The sequence below is a fragment of the Oncorhynchus masou genome, chromosome 21 (assembly GCF_036934945.1).
Source record: "Oncorhynchus masou masou isolate Uvic2021 chromosome 21, UVic_Omas_1.1, whole genome shotgun sequence".
Lineage (NCBI taxonomy): Eukaryota > Metazoa > Chordata > Actinopteri > Salmoniformes > Salmonidae > Oncorhynchus > Oncorhynchus masou.
Genome location: NC_088232.1, coordinates 51,748,553 through 51,767,209, shown reverse-complemented (window position 1 = coordinate 51,767,209; position 18,657 = coordinate 51,748,553). Strand labels below are relative to the sequence as shown.

General features: G+C 39.8%; 1 protein-coding gene across 2 annotated transcripts in view; it reads right to left on the bottom strand.

Moving 5' to 3' along the window:
- Positions 1-3,137: 3,137 nt before the first annotated feature.
- The window catches only part of LOC135508496 (synaptosomal-associated protein 25-B-like), an 82,687-nt gene continuing 67,167 nt past the window's right edge, over positions 3,138-18,657 (bottom strand). For both annotated transcript variants that reach the window (XM_064928744.1, XM_064928745.1), the window contains 4 exons: positions 9,567-9,684; positions 4,339-4,458; positions 4,091-4,235; positions 3,138-3,933 (listed from right to left, as the gene is read on the bottom strand). In XM_064928744.1, coding sequence (XP_064784816.1) covers positions 3,871-3,933; positions 4,091-4,235; positions 4,339-4,458; positions 9,567-9,684 — 446 coding nt within the window. In that variant the 3' untranslated portion in view covers positions 3,138-3,870. The remainder of the gene's footprint in view (positions 3,934-4,090; positions 4,236-4,338; positions 4,459-9,566; positions 9,685-18,657) is intronic.

Sequence of the window (18,657 nt, the reverse complement as noted above, 5' to 3'; positions counted from 1 at the left end):
GTTTCAAACATGTTGGGGGTTATAAACTGGTCAGCTAACCCTGTTTCAATCATGTTGGGGGTTATAAACTGGTCAGCTCACCCTGTTTCAATCATGTTGGAGGTTATAAACTGGTCAGCTCACCCTGTTTCAAACATGTTGGGGGTTATAAACTGGTCAGCTCACCCTGTTTCAAACATGTTGGGGGTTATAAACTGGTCAGCTAACCCTGTTTCAATCATGTTGGGGGTTATAAACTGGTCAGCTAACCCTGTTTCAATCATGTTGGGGGTTATAAACTGGTCAGCTAACCCTGTTTCAAACATGTTGGGGGTTATAAACTGGTCAGCTAACCCTGTTTCAATCATGTTGGGGGTTATAAACTGGTCAGCTAACCCTGTTTCAATCATGTTGGGGGTTATAAACTGGTCAGCTAACCCTGTTTCAAACATGTTGGGGGTTATAAACTGGTCAGCTCACCCTGTTTCAATCATGTTGGGGGTTATAAACTGGTCAGCGAACCCTGTTTCAAACATGTTGGGGGTTATAAACTGGTTAGCGAACCCTGTTTCAAACATGTTGGGGGTTATAAACTGGTTAGCGAACCCTGTTTCAAACATGTTGGGGGTTATAAACTGGTCAGCTAACCCTGTTTCAAACATGTTGGGGGTTATAAACTGGTCAGCTAACCTTGTTTCAAACATGTTGGGGGTTATAAACTGGTCAGCTAACCCTGTTTCAATCATGTTGGGGGTTATAAACTGGTCAGCTAACCCTGTTTCAAACATGTTGGGGGTTATAAACTGGTCAGCTAACCCTGTTTCAATCATGTTGGGGGTTATAAACTGGTCAGCTAACCCTGTTTCAATCATGTTGGGGGTTATAAACTGGTCAGCTAACCCTGTTTCAATCATGTTGGGGGTTATAAACTGGTCAGCTCACCTTGTTTCAATCATGTTGGGGGTTATAAACTGGTCAGCTAACCCTGTTTCAAACATGTTGGGGGTTATAAACTGGTCAGCTAACCCTGTTTCAAACATGTTGGGGGTTATAAACTGGTCAGCTAACCCTGTTTCAAACATGTTGGGGTTTATAAACTGGTCAGCTCACCATGTTTCAAACATGTTGGGGGTTATAAACTGGTCAGCTAACCCTGTCTTCAAACGTTGGGGGTTATAAACGGGTCAGCTCAAGGTCATTTGTTCATAATTAAAATGAGTGTTTTGTAACGGTCAGTTTGTTTATATTGGTCTGTCTCATTGATGCGAGGTCCAGGGATTACCTGTGTGTGTGTGTTCTTAGTGACGTGAGGAGCTCTAATCCACCTTAAATCCAGGGCCCAAAGAGGTTATCCATCAGTGTAATGTCAGTCCTCTCCTTCCTTTCAGTGGAGTGTAGCCTGTGTGTAATGTCAGTCCTCTCCTTCCTTTCAGTGGAGTGTAGCCTGTGTGTAATGTCAGTCCTCTCCTTCCTTTCAGTGGAGTGTAGCCTGTGTGTAATGTCAGTCCTCTCCTTCCTTTCAGTGGAGTGTAGCCTGTGTGTAATGTCAGTCCTCTCGTTCCTTCCTGTGGAGTGTAGCCTGAGTGTGTAATGTCAGTCCTCTCCTTCCTTTCAGTGGAGTGTAGCCTGTGTGTAATGTCAGTCCTCTCCTTCCTTTCAGTGGAGTGTAGCCTGTGTGTAATGTCAGTCCTCTCGTTCCTTCCTGTGGAGTGTAGCCTGAGTGTGTAATGTCAGTCCTCTCCTTCCTTTCAGTGGAGTGTAGCCTGTGTGTAATGTCAGTCCTCTCCTTCCTTCCTGTGGAGTGTAGCCTGAGTGTGTAATGTCAGTCCTCTCCTTCATTTCTGTGGAGTGTAGCCTGAGTGTGTAATGTCAGTCCTCTCCTTCCTTTCAGTGGAGTGTAGCCTGAGTGTGTAATGTCAGTCCTCTCCTTCATTTCAGTGGAGTGTAGCCTGAGTGTGTAATGTCAGTCCTCTCCTTCCTTTCAGTGGAGTGTAGCCTGAGTGTGTAATGTCAGTCCTCTCCTTCCTTTCAGTGGAGTGTAGCCTGTGTGTAATGTCAGTCCTCTCCTTCCTTTCAGTGGAGTGTAGCCTGAGTGTGTAATGTCAGTCCTCTCCTTCCTTTCAGTGGAGTGTAGCCTGTGTGTAATGTCAGTCCTCTCCTTCCTTCCTGTGTAGTATAGCCTGAGTGTGTAATGTCAGTCCTTTTAGTTTCTCCAGTCTAGTTGTGCTACACAGTCCATCTACATTTTCAATAAATAACGTGTTTTTTTGTTGTTCTACAGTCATGTTTTTTTATTGGCATTTTTTTCCCACATTATTTTACAATGATCACAGTCTGGAAATGTGTGAACAAAAGAGTGGCACTATTGCAGAGTGGCAGGAAGCAGGGTTTCCTCTCAGCTGGGAGTGTCCTACACACTGCTGGGTATGCTGTGGTGGCCATGTTACTTGTTCTAGATGATGATGATGTTGTTCTATCTGCTGCGGGACACACACAGGGCTTACAGTACATCAAAGGGAGTAAGACCGCTGAGCGGTTGAGCCGGACATAACCAGAGGTTGATGAGCCAACCATGAATGACTGCTACTGTATTGGAGACCACCTGGGTTACGTAATCAAAGCATTCTGCTCGTTGTTGTTCTCCTACCTCCGCCCGTCTCCAGGTCTGTCTGAGAGGAGGGGTTTAGATACTCTGCCCCTGACAATGACTTGATGTGAGTTGGTTTGAGCTTGGGGCTGCAAAACCCTAAGGTTGAGGGTTCAATTCCCCACATGGGACATGTGGGCTCACGTGAGTTTAGAAATGACCATTACTGCTAATCACCGGTCAATGATAATGTAAAGTAACGTTGCATTGAAGGCGTGAGCCTGACTGAAAAACGAGGTTCATCGCTGGTTATCTTCCCAGCGGCAGTGTAGCCTAGTGGTTAGAGCATTGGACTAGTAACCGGAAGGTTGCAAGTTCAAACCCCCGAGCTGACAAATCTGTCGTTCTGCCCCTGAACAGGCAGTTAACCCACTGTTCCCAGGACGTCATTGAAAATAAGAATTTGTTCTTAACTGACTTGCCTGGTTAAATAAAGATAAAATAAAACAGTTGCACATTGTACCTTATGGGAGTGTCTGGGAGGAAGATGACAGTGTTTTTCGATATTCTGACTTTTGTGTAGCATCAAAAACAACAACAACATTAACTACAGAGTGTCTCACGTGGACAACACTGTCACACCACTAACACATGGAAGAAACAGCATGTAGTGGAGCATTTGTCCTGCTCATGTAAAGCCATAGTAGTCGTGGTATCTGAGTAATGATGTAAATACAGTTTATATAAAAGAAGATGAGCAAGACGGAAACAGAGAACTGCACAGGTGAGCTAAAGCCATCAAAGAAGCACTGTATACTTTAGGAGGAGAGACAGAATGGAGGGTAGAGGAACAACTAGGAAGAGAGACAGAATGGGAAGTAAACGAACAACTAGGAAGAGAGACAGAATGGGAGGTAGACGAACAACTAGGAAGAGAGACAGAATGGAGGGTAGAGGAACAACTAGGAAGAGAGACAGAATGGGAAGTAGACGAACAACTAGGAAGAGAGACAGAATGGGAAGTAGACGAACAACTAGGAAGAGAGACAGAATGGAGGGTAGAGGAACAACTAGGAGAGACAGAATGGAGGGTAGAGGAACAACTAGGAAGAGAGACAGAGATGAGAGAGAGGACGAGATGACTAACCAGGACTATCATTTTAATAAAAGCCAAAGATAGAAGACAACAGAACAACATTTTACAACAGGAAGAAGAGAAGGAGGAGGGGGGCGGGTCTGAGAAAGTGCCATGATAAAAGCATGTTTCGGGGGGGGGGGGGTTGAAAGCATGTTGTCGCTACAGCTTAGCCCAACATCTTTGTGGCACGCTGGTTGGCCTCGTCAATCCTGGTCTTGTTGGAATCAGCCTGAGGAGAGAGGGAGAGGTTTGGGATGATGTGAAATTATACAATCAAGATCAAGACTTTAATTGTAGACTGTCAACTCAGCGCATGGCTGACCATCTCTGACACTGAAAATGTATTGATTGTGATTGATTGTAATCGTTATGATCGGGGACAGCACCTTGTCCATGATCCTGTCGATCTGCCGGTTCTGGGTGTCTATCTCGTTGCCCATGTCCAGGGCCATGTGACGCAGGTTACCGATGATCCCGCCCACCTGCTCCAGGTTTTCATCCATCTCATTCTCCCGGGCGTCTTCAGTTACCCTGGAAACGCACATTGGATAGTCCATAAAACTGTCGGTAGATTTCGGCGTGGCAGAGGGAGTCCATATGCACACGTGCACACACGTCTACACCAACTCCTCACCTGCGGATGAACCCTCCACTGATGGCCATCTGTTCACGTTCGTCCACCACACGGGCCCCTGGCTGACTGTTAACCACTCCATCCTGGTTGGTACCCCACGCTTGCCCTCCCCCCTTTATCCTGCAGGGACACATACCAGTCAGGAGGGGGGGTGGGGTGGGTGGGGGGGGGGTGGACTTTCATTTGATGTAATAGATCCATTATATGACACAAGTAATGTGTCATGACAGCATGTCAGGGACAAATTCTGGATTAATTATTTGAACACTTTGCTGGAGAGGAAATCTTTAAAGTTCAAGTTAGGTGCACAAATCTCAAAACAGACATTTTGACTGTTAGTTTGATTACAGTTTTTCCTCAAATCACGTACAAGTAATTTTGGGATCTGTGTTGAAACATATCTAGTTTAACGACCCTCGTTCCCTTCGGACTCGTTGTGGAGTTTGATATGTAGCCATTTCCTGTGATGATTTTGTTTTCGCTATCCATTGTAACTAATATTGTGTTTGTAGGCCTATATGTTGTATCCTAATTGAATCTATAACCGTATGTTATCCATTCATGCTTTTTTAATATGTAATATTGATGTTTGTAAACCGACTAACAAAATCAAGAAACAGTCAGCCAAGATTACAAACACCTGTGTCCTTCGAAACCCTATTTAAAACCTATATAAACCCTATATAAAACCTATATAAACCTAAATAAACCCGATATAAAACCTATATAAAATCTATATAAAACCCTATATAATCTATATAAAACCTATATAAAATCTATAGAAAACCCTATATAATTTATAGAAAATCTATATAAAACCTTAAATAAAACCTATATAAACCCTATAAAAAACTTATATAAACCCTATATAAACCCTATATAAACCCCTATATAAAATCTATATAGAACCCATATAAACCCTATATAAAACCCTATATAAAACATATATAAAACCATATATAAAACCTATATAAACCCAATGTAAAACCTACATAAAACCTATATAAAACCTATATAAACCCTATATAAAACCTACATAAAACCTATATAAACCCTATATAAAATGTATATTTAGTCTATATAAACCATATATAAACCCTATATAAAACCTATATAAAAGCCCTATATAAAACCTATATAAACCTATATAAAACCTATATAAAACCTATATAAACCCTTTATAAAATCCATATTTAATCTATATAAAACCTATATAAAACGTCTATAAAACCAATATAAAACCTATATAAACCTATATAAACCTTATATAAAACTTATATAAACCCTATATAAAACCTACATAAACCCTTTATAAACCCTATATAAAACCTATATAAAACCTATATAAACCCTATATAAAAACTATATAAAACCTACATAAACCCTATATAAACCCTATATAAAACCTATATAAAACCTATACAAAAGCCTTAAATAAAACCTATATAAACCCCATATAAACCCTATATAAAACCTATATATAATCTATATAAAACCTACATAAACCCTATATAAACCCTATATAAAACCTATATAAAACCTATACAAAAGCCCTATATAAAACCTATATAAACCTATATAAACCTATATAAACCCTATATAAACCCTATATAAACCCTATATAAAACCTATATATAATCTATATAAAACCTATATAAACCTATATAAACCCTATATAAAACCTACATAAACCCTATATAAACCCTATATGAACCCTATATAAAACCTATATAAACCCTATATAAACCCTATATAAAACCTATATAAAACCTATATATAATCTATATAAAACCTAAATAAACACTATATAAACCCTGTATAAAACCTATATAAACCCTATATAAAACCTAAATAAACCCTATATAAACCCTATATATAATCTATATAAAACCTATATAAACCTTATAAAAAAACCTATACAAACCCTATATAAAACCTACATAAACCCCATATAAACCCTATATAAAACCTACATAAACCCTATATAAAACCTATATATAATCTATATAAAACCTATATAAACCTATATAAACCCTATATAAAACCTACATAAACCCTATATAAACCCTATATGAACCCTATATAAAACCTATATAAACCCTATATAAACCCTATATAAAACCTATATAAAACCTATATATAATCTATATAAAACCTAAATAAACACTATATAAACCCTGTATAAAACCTATATAAACCCTATATAAAACCTAAATAAACCCTATATAAACCCTATATATAATCTATATAAAACCTATATAAATCCTATATATAATCTATATAAAACCTACATAAACCCTATATTAACCCTGTATAAAACCTGTATAAAACCTATATAAACCTATTTCAAACCTATATGAACCCTATATAAAACCTATATAAACCCTATATATAATCTATATAAAACCTACATAAACCCTATATAACCCTGTATAAAAAACCTATACAAACCCTAAATAAAACCTACATAAACCCTATATAAACACTATATAAAACCTATATAAACCCTATATAAAACCTACATAAACCCTTTATAAACCCTATATAAAACCTATATATACCATATATAAAACCTATATAAAACCTATACAAAAGCCCTATATAAAACCTATATAAACCTATATAAACCCTATATAAACCCTATATAAGACCTATATAAACCCTATATAAAACCTATATATAATCTATATAAAACCTATATAAACCTATATAAACCCTATATAAAACCTACATAAACCATATATAAACCCCATATAAACACTATATAAAACCTATATAAACCCTATGTAAACCCTATATATAATCTATATAAAACCTACATAAACCCTATATAAACCCTGTATAAAACCTATATAAACCCTATATAAAACATATATAAACCCTATATATAATCTATATAAAACCTATATAAACCTTATAAAAAAACCTATACAAACCCTATATAAAACCTACATAAACCCTATTTAAACCCTTTATAAACCCTATATAAAACCTATATAAACCCTATATAAAACCTATATAAAACATACATAAACCCTATATAAAACCTATATAATACCTATACAAAAGCCCTATATAAACCCTATATAAAACCTATATAAACCCTATATAAAACCTATATAAACCCTATATAAAACCTATATATAATCTATATAAAACCTATATAAACCTATATAAACCCTATATAAAATCTACATAAACCATATATAAACCCTATATAAACACTATATAAAACCTATATAAACCCTATATAAACCCAATATATAGTCTATATAAAACCTACATAAACCCTATATAAACCCTGTATAAAACCTATATAAACCCTATATAAAACCTATATAAACCCTATATAACCTATATAAACCCTATATATAATCTATATAAAACCTATATAAACCTTATAAAAAACCTATACAAACACTATATAAAACCTACATAAACCCTATATAAACCCGATATAAAACCTACATAAACCCTATATAAACCCTATATAAAACCTATATAAAACCTACATAAACCCTATATAAACCCTATATAAAATCTATATATAATCTATATAAAACCTATAGTTGGGAGAACAAGTATTTGATACACTGCCGATTTTGCAGGTTTTCCTACTTACAAAGCATGTAGAGGTCTGTAATTTTTTATCATAGGTACACTTCAACAGTGAGAGACGGAATCTAAAACAAAAATCCAGAAAATCACATTGTATGATTTTTAAGTAATTAATTTGCATTTTATTGCATGACATAAGTATTTGATCACCTACCAACTAGTAAGAATTTGGTCTCTCACAGACCTGATAGTTTTTCTTTAAGAAGTCCTATATAAAACCCTATATATACCCTATATAAACCCTATATAAAACCCGATATAAAAACCTATATAAAACCCTATATAAAACTCTATATAAACCCTATATTTAACCTATATAAAACCCTACATAAACCCTATATAAACCCTATATAAAACCTCTATAAAACCTACATAAACCCTATATAAACCCTATATATAACCTATATAAAACCCTATATAAACCCTATATATAACCTATATAAAACCCTATATAAACCCTAAATAAAACCTATATAAAACCCTATATAAACCCTATATAAAACCCTATATAAACCCTATATAAAACCCTATATAAAACCCTATATAAACCCCTATATAAAACAGATATAAAACCCTATATAATACCCTATATAAAACCCTATATAAACCCTATATAAAACCTTGTATAAAACCTATATAAAACCCTATATATAACCTATATAAACCCTATATAAACCCCTATATATAACCTATATAAAACCCTATATAAAATCCTATATAAACCCTATATATAACCTATATAATACCCTATATAAACCCTATATAGAACCCTATTTAAATCCTGTTTTTACTGTATCTACAGCAGAACAGCAATGATAAAATTCTCAGATACATCTACACAACTTCTGATCATTTTCTTGCCTTTGTACCTGACTTGCTTAACTTAGACCACCTTTTTGCGAAACTTTAAATAAAAAATGTAATCAGTTAAAACAAATGTAACTTGAGTGTTTTGTTCACCGAATATTAACACATTTGTTTTCATCAAAAGAGAACTGTGTGCAATTGTGTTAACTTTTTCCTGTAATCAGTAAACTATGACACTGTGACCTGGATACCTGCTGAAAGAAAAACTCAGGTGTGTGTGTGTGTGTGTGTGTGTGTGTGTGTGTGTGTGTGTGTGTGTGTGTGTGTGTGTGCGTGCGTGCGTGCGTGCGTGCGTGCGTGCGTGCGTGCGTGTGTGTGTGTGTGTGTGCGTGTGTGCGTGTGTGCGTGCGTGTGTGTGTGTGTCTGCCATGCATAGGCAGTATGTTTGTGCATATCTACAAACAACAGCAGTAATCAGGTCACATTAAATCGTACTGTAGGCCTACTGCCTCATGTTGTAGCATTATGTAACATGCTGATACAAGTATGCCATGTATGACTGTGATCATTTGAAGGAGTAAGTACAGTGGATTATCCCAACATGCATCTCTCTCTCTAAGTGCAGAAGGAAGCAGCATTGAAGGCCTTGGGTAAGGTCTGAAGTTGACATGCCATAGTGTTGTACTGGTCATCATGCACTCTACTTTAGGCATTAAAGCAGGCAAGTTGACAGGCAGGCAGACAAACAGACAGGTAGACAGGCGGCAGGCAGGCAGGCAGTAAGGTAGGCAGGCTGCACCTACTTGTTACAGGGACACGAACAAAGACCACAGAGAGACCCTAGATTGTTCAAATTCTTTTCTGCATCCTTCATGTCCTTATTGATCTGGTCCATCCCCTCCTCGATCCGCTCCAGTTGCTCTGATTGTCAACACAAGTCATTTATCCCCACAGAGAACGAGGGCACGTGACAGAGAACGGGGGAGAAGGAGAGAGAGGGAGAACAAAGGAAAGGAGACAAAAAGAGACTGTGACTAAAGAGACAGAGACATTGGACAGCACTACCAACCCAACATAGGCTAGATTCTAGGGCCTGTCGCCACCGGTACCTACTTGGCAACACATGGACATAATTGGCCAAAGCTTTGCCTAGTCAGGTAGCCTAGTGGTTAGAGCGTTGGGTCAGTAACCGAAGGGTTGCTGGATCGAATCCCTGAGTTGACAAGGTAAGTATCTGTCTTTCTGCCACTGAACAAGGCAGTTAACTCACTGTTCCCCGGTAGGCTGTCATTGTAAATAAGAATTTGTTCTCAACTGACTTGCCTAGTTAAATAAAGGTTCAATTAAAAAATATATACATATATTTCTCGGCCTCCTTCAAGTCTTGATGAACCTTGTTCATGCCATCTTCAAACCAATCCAGTTGTTCTGGTAACAACAAAGGAAATGAGAGCAGTGAAATGAATCGGATTGGCTCTTGTGATGATTGAGGTCTAAGTTACAGCCTATCAAACACAACCATAATGCAATGCCTTATGGAGCCACACTGACACACTCACAGCCAGTGCAGTGAGAGAGAAAGATTGTCACAGATATACAATGAAGAACACATAAAGGCTGGATTACAATACAAAACAACCTCCCTCATTGGGCACCTCTTCTGCTAGGGCCTAGGGAAGGGAGCACACCTATGATCACACGATGTTGAAAATACCTGTTGTTATTTTAACCCACCTTTTTTATTGGAAACCAGCCAGTGGTGATAGAGAGAGAGAGAGAGAGAGGTGATAGACAGAGAGAGAGAGAGGTGATAGAGATAGAGAGAGCGAGAGAGAGAGGTGATAGACAGAGAGAGATAGAGGTGATAGACAGAGAGAGAGAGAGGTGATAGAGATAGAGAGATAGAGGTGATAGAGATAGAGAGAGAGAGGTGATAGAGATAGAGAGAGAGAGGTGATAGAGATAGAGAGAGAGAGGTGATAGAGATAGAGAGAGAGAGGTGATAGAGATAGAGAGAGAGAGGTGATAGAGATAGAGAGAGAGTGAGAGAGAGAGAGAGAGAGAGAGAGAGAGCGAGAGAGAGAGGTGATAGACAGAGAGAGAGAGAGAGTGATAGAGATAGAGAGAGAGTGAGAGAGAGAGGTGATGGACAGAGAGAGAGAGTGGTGATAGACAGAGAGAGAGAGAGAGAGGTGATAGACAGAGAGAAACAGGATGAGATTGAAGGAGGACTGTAGATGAAGTAAACAAGTGTTGTGAAGCAGTGGATAAGGTGAAAAGCATTATGGGACATGTAGTAACATGCAAGCAGAATGTTTGAATGTAAGTTGGGTACAAACAGTGATGACAGTCCATTCATCCCAAGAGGTTGCCCTAAACCACTGAAACAGGGTCAGATATTGGTTCATTACCTAAACCACTGAAACAGGGTCAGATATTGGTTCATTCCCACGACCACTGAAACAGGGTCAGATATTGGTTCATTCCCTAAACCACTGAAACAGGGTCAGATATTGGTTCATTCCCTCGACCACTGAAACAGGGTCAGATATTGGTTCATTCCCTAAACCACTGAAACAGGGTCAGATATTGGTTCATTCCCTCGACCACTGAAACAGGGTCAGATATTGGTTAATACCCTAAACCACTGAAACAGGGTCAGATATTGGTTCATTCCCTAAATGGTGAGTTGGGTTAGTATTGCGAACACTCTGATCCTAGACCTGTAGTTACGGTCATTATCTACCTGGAGTTGGTCCAGGGAGAAGGGAGTGGTCTGGAGTATAGGTAAGGGTAAGGGATTTCATGGCCGTGGTGGCTTGCTTGTTCACATTTGTAAAATCCCTGGTTTGTGGCGAAAACAATTCACAATGTTTGTAGACAGATACACTCGTCTCTGGTCACGGCTAGCCACTGTACAGTGTTGTTATCCTCACTGACCTCTCTGTTGCCCCTGACAACACTACCCCCACAGATAATTAGCCTCCCCAGGTAATCCCAGGGATCACGAGGGATTGGATAAGAGGTGGAATGTGACAGAGAGAGAGAGCATGAGAGAAATCTTATCATCATAGCTCAGTTGGGTGACTCTCTCTGCTTACAACATGCCTTTTACACACCGAATATGGTGTGATTGCAGACCACAATTCAGGGTGTTTCTTTATGTGGGTGTTCACTGATATCGGGAAACACCCATTGATACATGCCATTGGTCAGTTCCAGTGTTATAAGCCTGAGGGTTGCTCGACACAGAGGATTTGTTCACATAGCAGGTTAGGGTAACTAACGTGTCAGGTTAGGATAATGAACGTGGTAGGTTAGGAGACTGAGGTTAAGATTAGGAAAAGGGTTAGGCTCAGCTACAATGAAAGAAACTGCCATGGACCAATGGAGAGTACCAATGGGTGTAACATGATATCAGAAAGCACCTCTAATTGCGGTCTGCAATTACACACTTCTCTACACAATCAGAGCGTGAAAGACTGCCCTTGACTGACCAATGGGAACACTTGGGTTAACAGTAGTGTAGCCAATCAGATTACTCCTGAAGTCACTCCACGACTGCTGTTTCCAAGGAGCTCTCATGCATTACCACAAGACACATACATGACTGATCACCCCCCTGTGTGTGTGTGTGTGTGTGTGTGTGTGTGTGTGTGTGTGTGTGTGTGTGTGTGTGTGTGTGTGTGTGTGTGTGTGTGTGTGTGTGTGTGTGTGTGTGTGTGTGTGTGTGTGTGTGTGTGTGTGTGTGTGTGTGTGTGTTGCGGTGTGTGAGTGTAGATGTGTGTGTGTGTGTGTTAGTGAGTATGTGCCTGTTGTGGTGGGGGAGGGTTTTGGTGGCCTGATGTTCAAATAGACAGAATTTGTAGAGCATTTTTTAGATGGTCAATAATCTCAGTATTATTTGATTGGCTGAACCTAGAAGCCGAGAAAGACAACATCCCCATGTCTCTCCAGCGTTCTGACCACAGCGAAGCTCCTTGTCATGTTGGTGAGATTGGAGACCACACCATGGTGTTAGCCACATTCCCTGTAATCTCAGCCAACCCGTGACCACACCATGGTGTTAGCCACATTCACTGTAATCTCAGCCAACCCGTGACCACACCATGGTGTTAGCCACATTCCCTGTAATCTCAGCCAACCCGTGACCACACCATGGTGTTAGCCACATTCACTGTAATCTCAGCCAACCCGTGACCACACCATGGTGTTAGCCACATTCCCTGTAATCTCAGCCAACCCGTGACCACACCATGGTGTTAGCCACATTCACTGTAATCTCAGCCAACCCGTGACCACACCATGGTGTTAGCCACATTCCCTGTAATCTCAGCCAACCCGTGACCACACCATGGTGTTAGCCACATTCACTGTAATCTCAGCCAACCCGTGACCACACCATGGTGTTAGCCACATTCCCTGTAATCTCAGCCAACCCGTGACCACACCATGGTGTTAGCCACATTCCTGTAATCTCAGCCAACCCGTGACCACACCATGGTGTTAGCCACATTCACTGTAATCTCAGCCAACCCTTGACCACACCATGGTGTTAGCCACATTCCCTGTAATCTTAGCCAACCCGTGACCACACCATGGTGTTAGCCACATTCCCTGTAATCTCAGCCAACCCGTGACCACACCATGGTGTTAGCCACATTCCCTGTAATCTCAGCCAACCCGTGACCACACCATGGTGTTAGCCACATTCACTGTAATCTTAGCCAACCCGTGACCACACCATGGTGTTAGCCACATTCCCTGTAATCTCAGCCAACCCGTGACCACACCATGGTGTTAGCCACATTCCCTGTAATCTCAGCCAACCCGTGACCACACCATGGTGTTAGCCACATTCCCTGTAATCTCAGCCAACCCGTGACCACACCATGGTGTTAGCCACATTCCCTGTAATCTCAGCCAACCCGTGACCACACCATGGTGTTAGCCACATTCACTGTAATCTCAGCCAACCCGTGACCACACCATGGTGTTAGCCACATTCCCTGTAATCTCAGCCAACCCGTGACCACACCATGGTGTTAGCCACATTCCCTGTAATCTCAGCCGGTCCATGCAAATGGGGGTTGCTCTGGTCCTTCCTTCCAGGGCCTGGTGGATGGGGCTGCACTGTGGTGGAGGGAGGGGCAGGGGCCATTTGAATCTGGGAATTGATTGCTCTGTGGCGGTGGTGGCGGTTGCAGCGAGCAGGAAGTCAGCACCATTACTCAGGAAGCATAGCACTGAATGTTGCAGATAGAAATACCACTGATAGATTGGATATGATCGTTTGATCTATTTATATATTTCTGTTGAAACAATCCAGTAAATTAAATTGAACACAGGAGTGGATGTGAATGCTTTATATTTGCCTATTGCTACACCTCACTAACATCATTCTATATCTCACTGACATTATTCTACACCTCACTAACATCATTCTATACCTCACTAACATCATTCTATACCTCACTAACATCATTCTATACCTCACTGACATCATTCTACACCTCACTGACATTATTCTATACCTCGCTGACATTATTCTACACCTCACTGACATTATTCTGTACCTCACTGACATTATTCTATACCTCACTGACATTATTCTATACCTCACTGACATCATTCTGTACCTCACTGACATTATTCTACACCTCACTGACATTATTCTACACCTCACTGACATTATTCTATACCTCACTGACATCATTCTATACCTCACTGACATTATTCTACACCTCACTAACAGTATTCTATACCTCACTGACATCTTTCTATACCTCACTGACATTATTCTACACCTCACTAACATTATTCTACACCTCACTAACATCATTCTATACCTCACTAACATTATTCTATACCTCACTGACATTATTCTACACCTCACTAACATTATTCTATACCTCGCTGACATTATTCTACACCTCACTGACATTATTCTATACCTCACTGACATTATTCTACACCTCACTAACATCATACTACACCTCACTAACATTATTCTACACCTCACTGACATTATTTTATACCTCACTGACATTATTCTATACCTCACTGACATTATTCTACACCTCACTGACATTATTCTATAGCTCACTGACATTATTCTATAGCTCACTGACATTATTCTATACCTCACTGACATTATTCTACACCTCACTGACATTATTCTATACCTCACTGACATTATTCTATACCTCTTTGACATTATTCTATACCTCATTGACATTATTCTATAGCTCACTGACATCATTCTATACCTCACTGACATTATTCTATACCTCACTGACATTATTCTATACCTCACTAACATCATTCTCACTGACATTATTCTATACCTCACTGACATTATTCTATACCTCACTGACATTATTCTATACCTCACTGACATTATTCTACACCTCACTGACATTATTATACACCTCATTGACATTATTTTATACCTCACTGACATTATTCTACACCTCACTGACATTATTCTATACCTCATTGACATTATTCTATACCTCACTGACATTATTCTATACCTCACTGACATTATTCTATACCTCACTGACATTATTCTACACCTCACTGACATCATACTACACCTCACTAACATTATTCTACACCTCACTGACATTATTTTATACCTCACTGACATTATTCTATACCTCACTGACATTATTCTACACCTCATTGACATTATTCTACAGCTCACTGACATCATTCTATACCTCACTGACATTATTCTACACCTCACTAACAGTATTCTATACCTCAGTGACATCATTCTATACCTCACTGACATTATTCTACACCTCACTGACATTATTCTACACCTCACTAACATCATTCTATACCTCACTAACATTATTCTATACCTCACTGACATTATTTTATACCTCACTGACATTAATCTATACCTTACTGACTGACATTATTCTACACCTCATTGACATTATTCTATAGCTCACTGACATTATTCTATACCTCACTGACATTATTCTATACCTCACTGACATTATTTTATACCTCACTGACATTAATCTATACCTCACTGACATTATTCTACACCTCATTGACATTATTCTACAGCTCACTGACATCATTCTATACCTCACTGACATTATTCTACACCTCACTAACAGTATTCTATACCTCAGTGACATCATTCTATACCTCACTGACATTATTCTACACCTCACTAACATTATTCTACACCTCACTAACATCATTCTATACCTCACTAACATTATTCTATACCTCACTGACATTATTTTATACCTCACTGACATTAATCTATACCTCACTGACATTATTCTACACCTCATTGACATTATTCTATAGCTCACTGACATTATTCTATAGCTCACTGACATTATTCTATACATCACTGACATTATTCTATACCTCACTGAGATTATTCTATAGCTCACTGACATTATTCTATACATCACTGACATTCAGTGGGCTGATGCTTCTCAGGGACTGTCTTTCTCAATGCCAGGAAACCATGTTATGTCCATTCAACTGAGGAGGTCTAATTTTCATTTATTTTTATTTTATTTCACCTTTATTTAACCAGGTAGGCAAGTTGAGAACAAGTTCTCATTTACAATTGCGACCTGGCCAAGATAAAGCAAAGCAGTTCGACGTACAACGACACAGAGTTACACATGGAGTAAAACAAACATACAGTCAATAATACAGTATAAACAAGTCTATATACGATGTGAGCAAATGAGGTGAGATAAGGGACGTAAAGGCAAAAAAAGGCCATGGTGGCAAAGTAAATACAATATAGCAAGTAAAACACTGGAATGGTAGATTTGCAATGGAAGAATGTGCAAAGTAGAAATAAAAAATTATGGGGTGCGAAGGAGCAAAATAAATAAATAAATTAAATAAATACAGTAGGGAAAGAGGTAGTTGTTTGGGCTAAATTATAGGTGGGCTATGTACAGATGCAGTAATCTGTGAGCTGCTCTGACAGTTGGTGCTTAAAGCTAGTGAGGGAGATAAGTGATTCCAGCTTCAGAGATTTTTGTAGTTCGTTCCAGTCATTGGCAGCAGAGAACTGGAAGGAGAGGCGGCCAAAGAAAGAATTGGTTCTGGGGGTGACAAGAGAGATACATCTGCTGGAGCGTGTGCTACAGGTGGGTGATGCTATGGTGACCAGCGAGCTGAGATAAGGGGGGACGTTACCTAGCAGGTTCTTGTAGATGACATGGAGCCAGTGGGTTTGGCGACGAGTATGAAGCGAGGGCCAGCCAACGAGAGTGTACAGGTCGCAATGGTGGGTAGTATATGGGGCTTTGGTGACAAAACGGATTGCACTGTGATAGACTGCATCCAATTTGTTGAGTAGGGTATTGGAGGCTATATTGTAAATGACATCGCCAAAGTCGAGGATTGGAAGGATGGTCAGTTTTACATGGGTATGTTTGGCAGCATGAGTGAAGGATGCTTTGTTGCGAAATTGGAAGCCAATTCTAGATTTAACTTTGGATTGGAGATGTTTGATGTGGGTCTGGAAGGAGAGTTTACAGTCTAACCAGACACCTAGGTATTTGTAGTTGTCCACGTATTCTAAGTCAGAGCCATTCAGAGTAGTGATGTTGGACAGGCGGGCAGGTGCAGGCAGCGATCGGTTGAAGAGCATGCTTTTAGTTTTACTTGTATTTAAGAGAAATTGGAGGCCACGGAAGGAGAGTTGTATGTCATTGAGGCTTGACTGGAGGGTTGTTAACACAGTGTCCAAAGAAGGGCCAGAAGTATACAGAATGGTGTCGTCTGCGTAGAGGTGGATCAGAGACTCACCAGCCGCAAGAGCGACATTATTGATGTATACAGAGAAGAGAGTCGGTCCAAGAATTGAAGCCTGTGGCACCCCCATAGAGACTGCCAGAGGTCCAGACAGCAGACCCTCCGATTTGACACACTGAACTCTATCAGAGAAGTAGTTGGTGAACCAGGCGAAGCAATCATTTGAGAAATCAAGGCTGTCGAGTCTGCCGATGAGGATGTGGTGATTGACAGAGTCGAAAGCCTTGGCCAGATCAATGAATATGGCTGCACAGTAATGTTTCTTATCGATGGCGGTTAAGATATCATTTAGGACCTTGAGCGTGGCTGAGGTGCACCCATGACCAGCTCTGAAACCAGATTGCACAGCAGAGAAGGTATGGTGAGATTCGAAATGGTCGGTAATCTGTTTGTTGACTTGGCTTTCGAAGACCTTAGAAAGGCAGGGTAGGATAGATATAGATCTGTAGCAGTTTGGATCAAGAGTAGACTTGAAGAGATGTTGTCCATTCAACTGAGAAAGTCTATTTAGTTGAACTTCTCAGTCTGCTGCATATTCTGAATGGCAGCTACTGAGGTCTGTTTCTGGTTAGGCTGCTTCTTCTGGCTAACCAACCAGTACTATCAAGCTGCTTCTTCTGGATAACCAACCAGTACTATCAAGTTGCTTCTCCTGGCTAACCAACCAGTAAAAATCAAGCTGCTACTCCTGGCTAACCAACCAGTACAATCAAGCTGCTTCTCCTGGCTAACCAACCAGTACTATCAAGCTGCTTCTCCTGGCTAACCAACCAGTACTATCAAGCTGCTTCTCCTGGCTAACCAACCAGTACTATCAAGCTTCCACAAGGATCCATTTCCTTAACCAAAGCCTAAACTCAGGGATTCTACAAATGTGTCCTCTTTGAGTGGAAGTCAATTGAGATGTTTTGTCACTACTACTAGTATAACGGATCAGTGTGTCCTCTCAGTAAAGAAGATGTGTTATCAATCGACAGCTTTCTTCACCTCGATACTACAGGTCATTACTACTGTTTAGTGAGAAAATGTACTATACCTCTAATAAAGATACAAGACAGAAAACAGTTCATACACTAT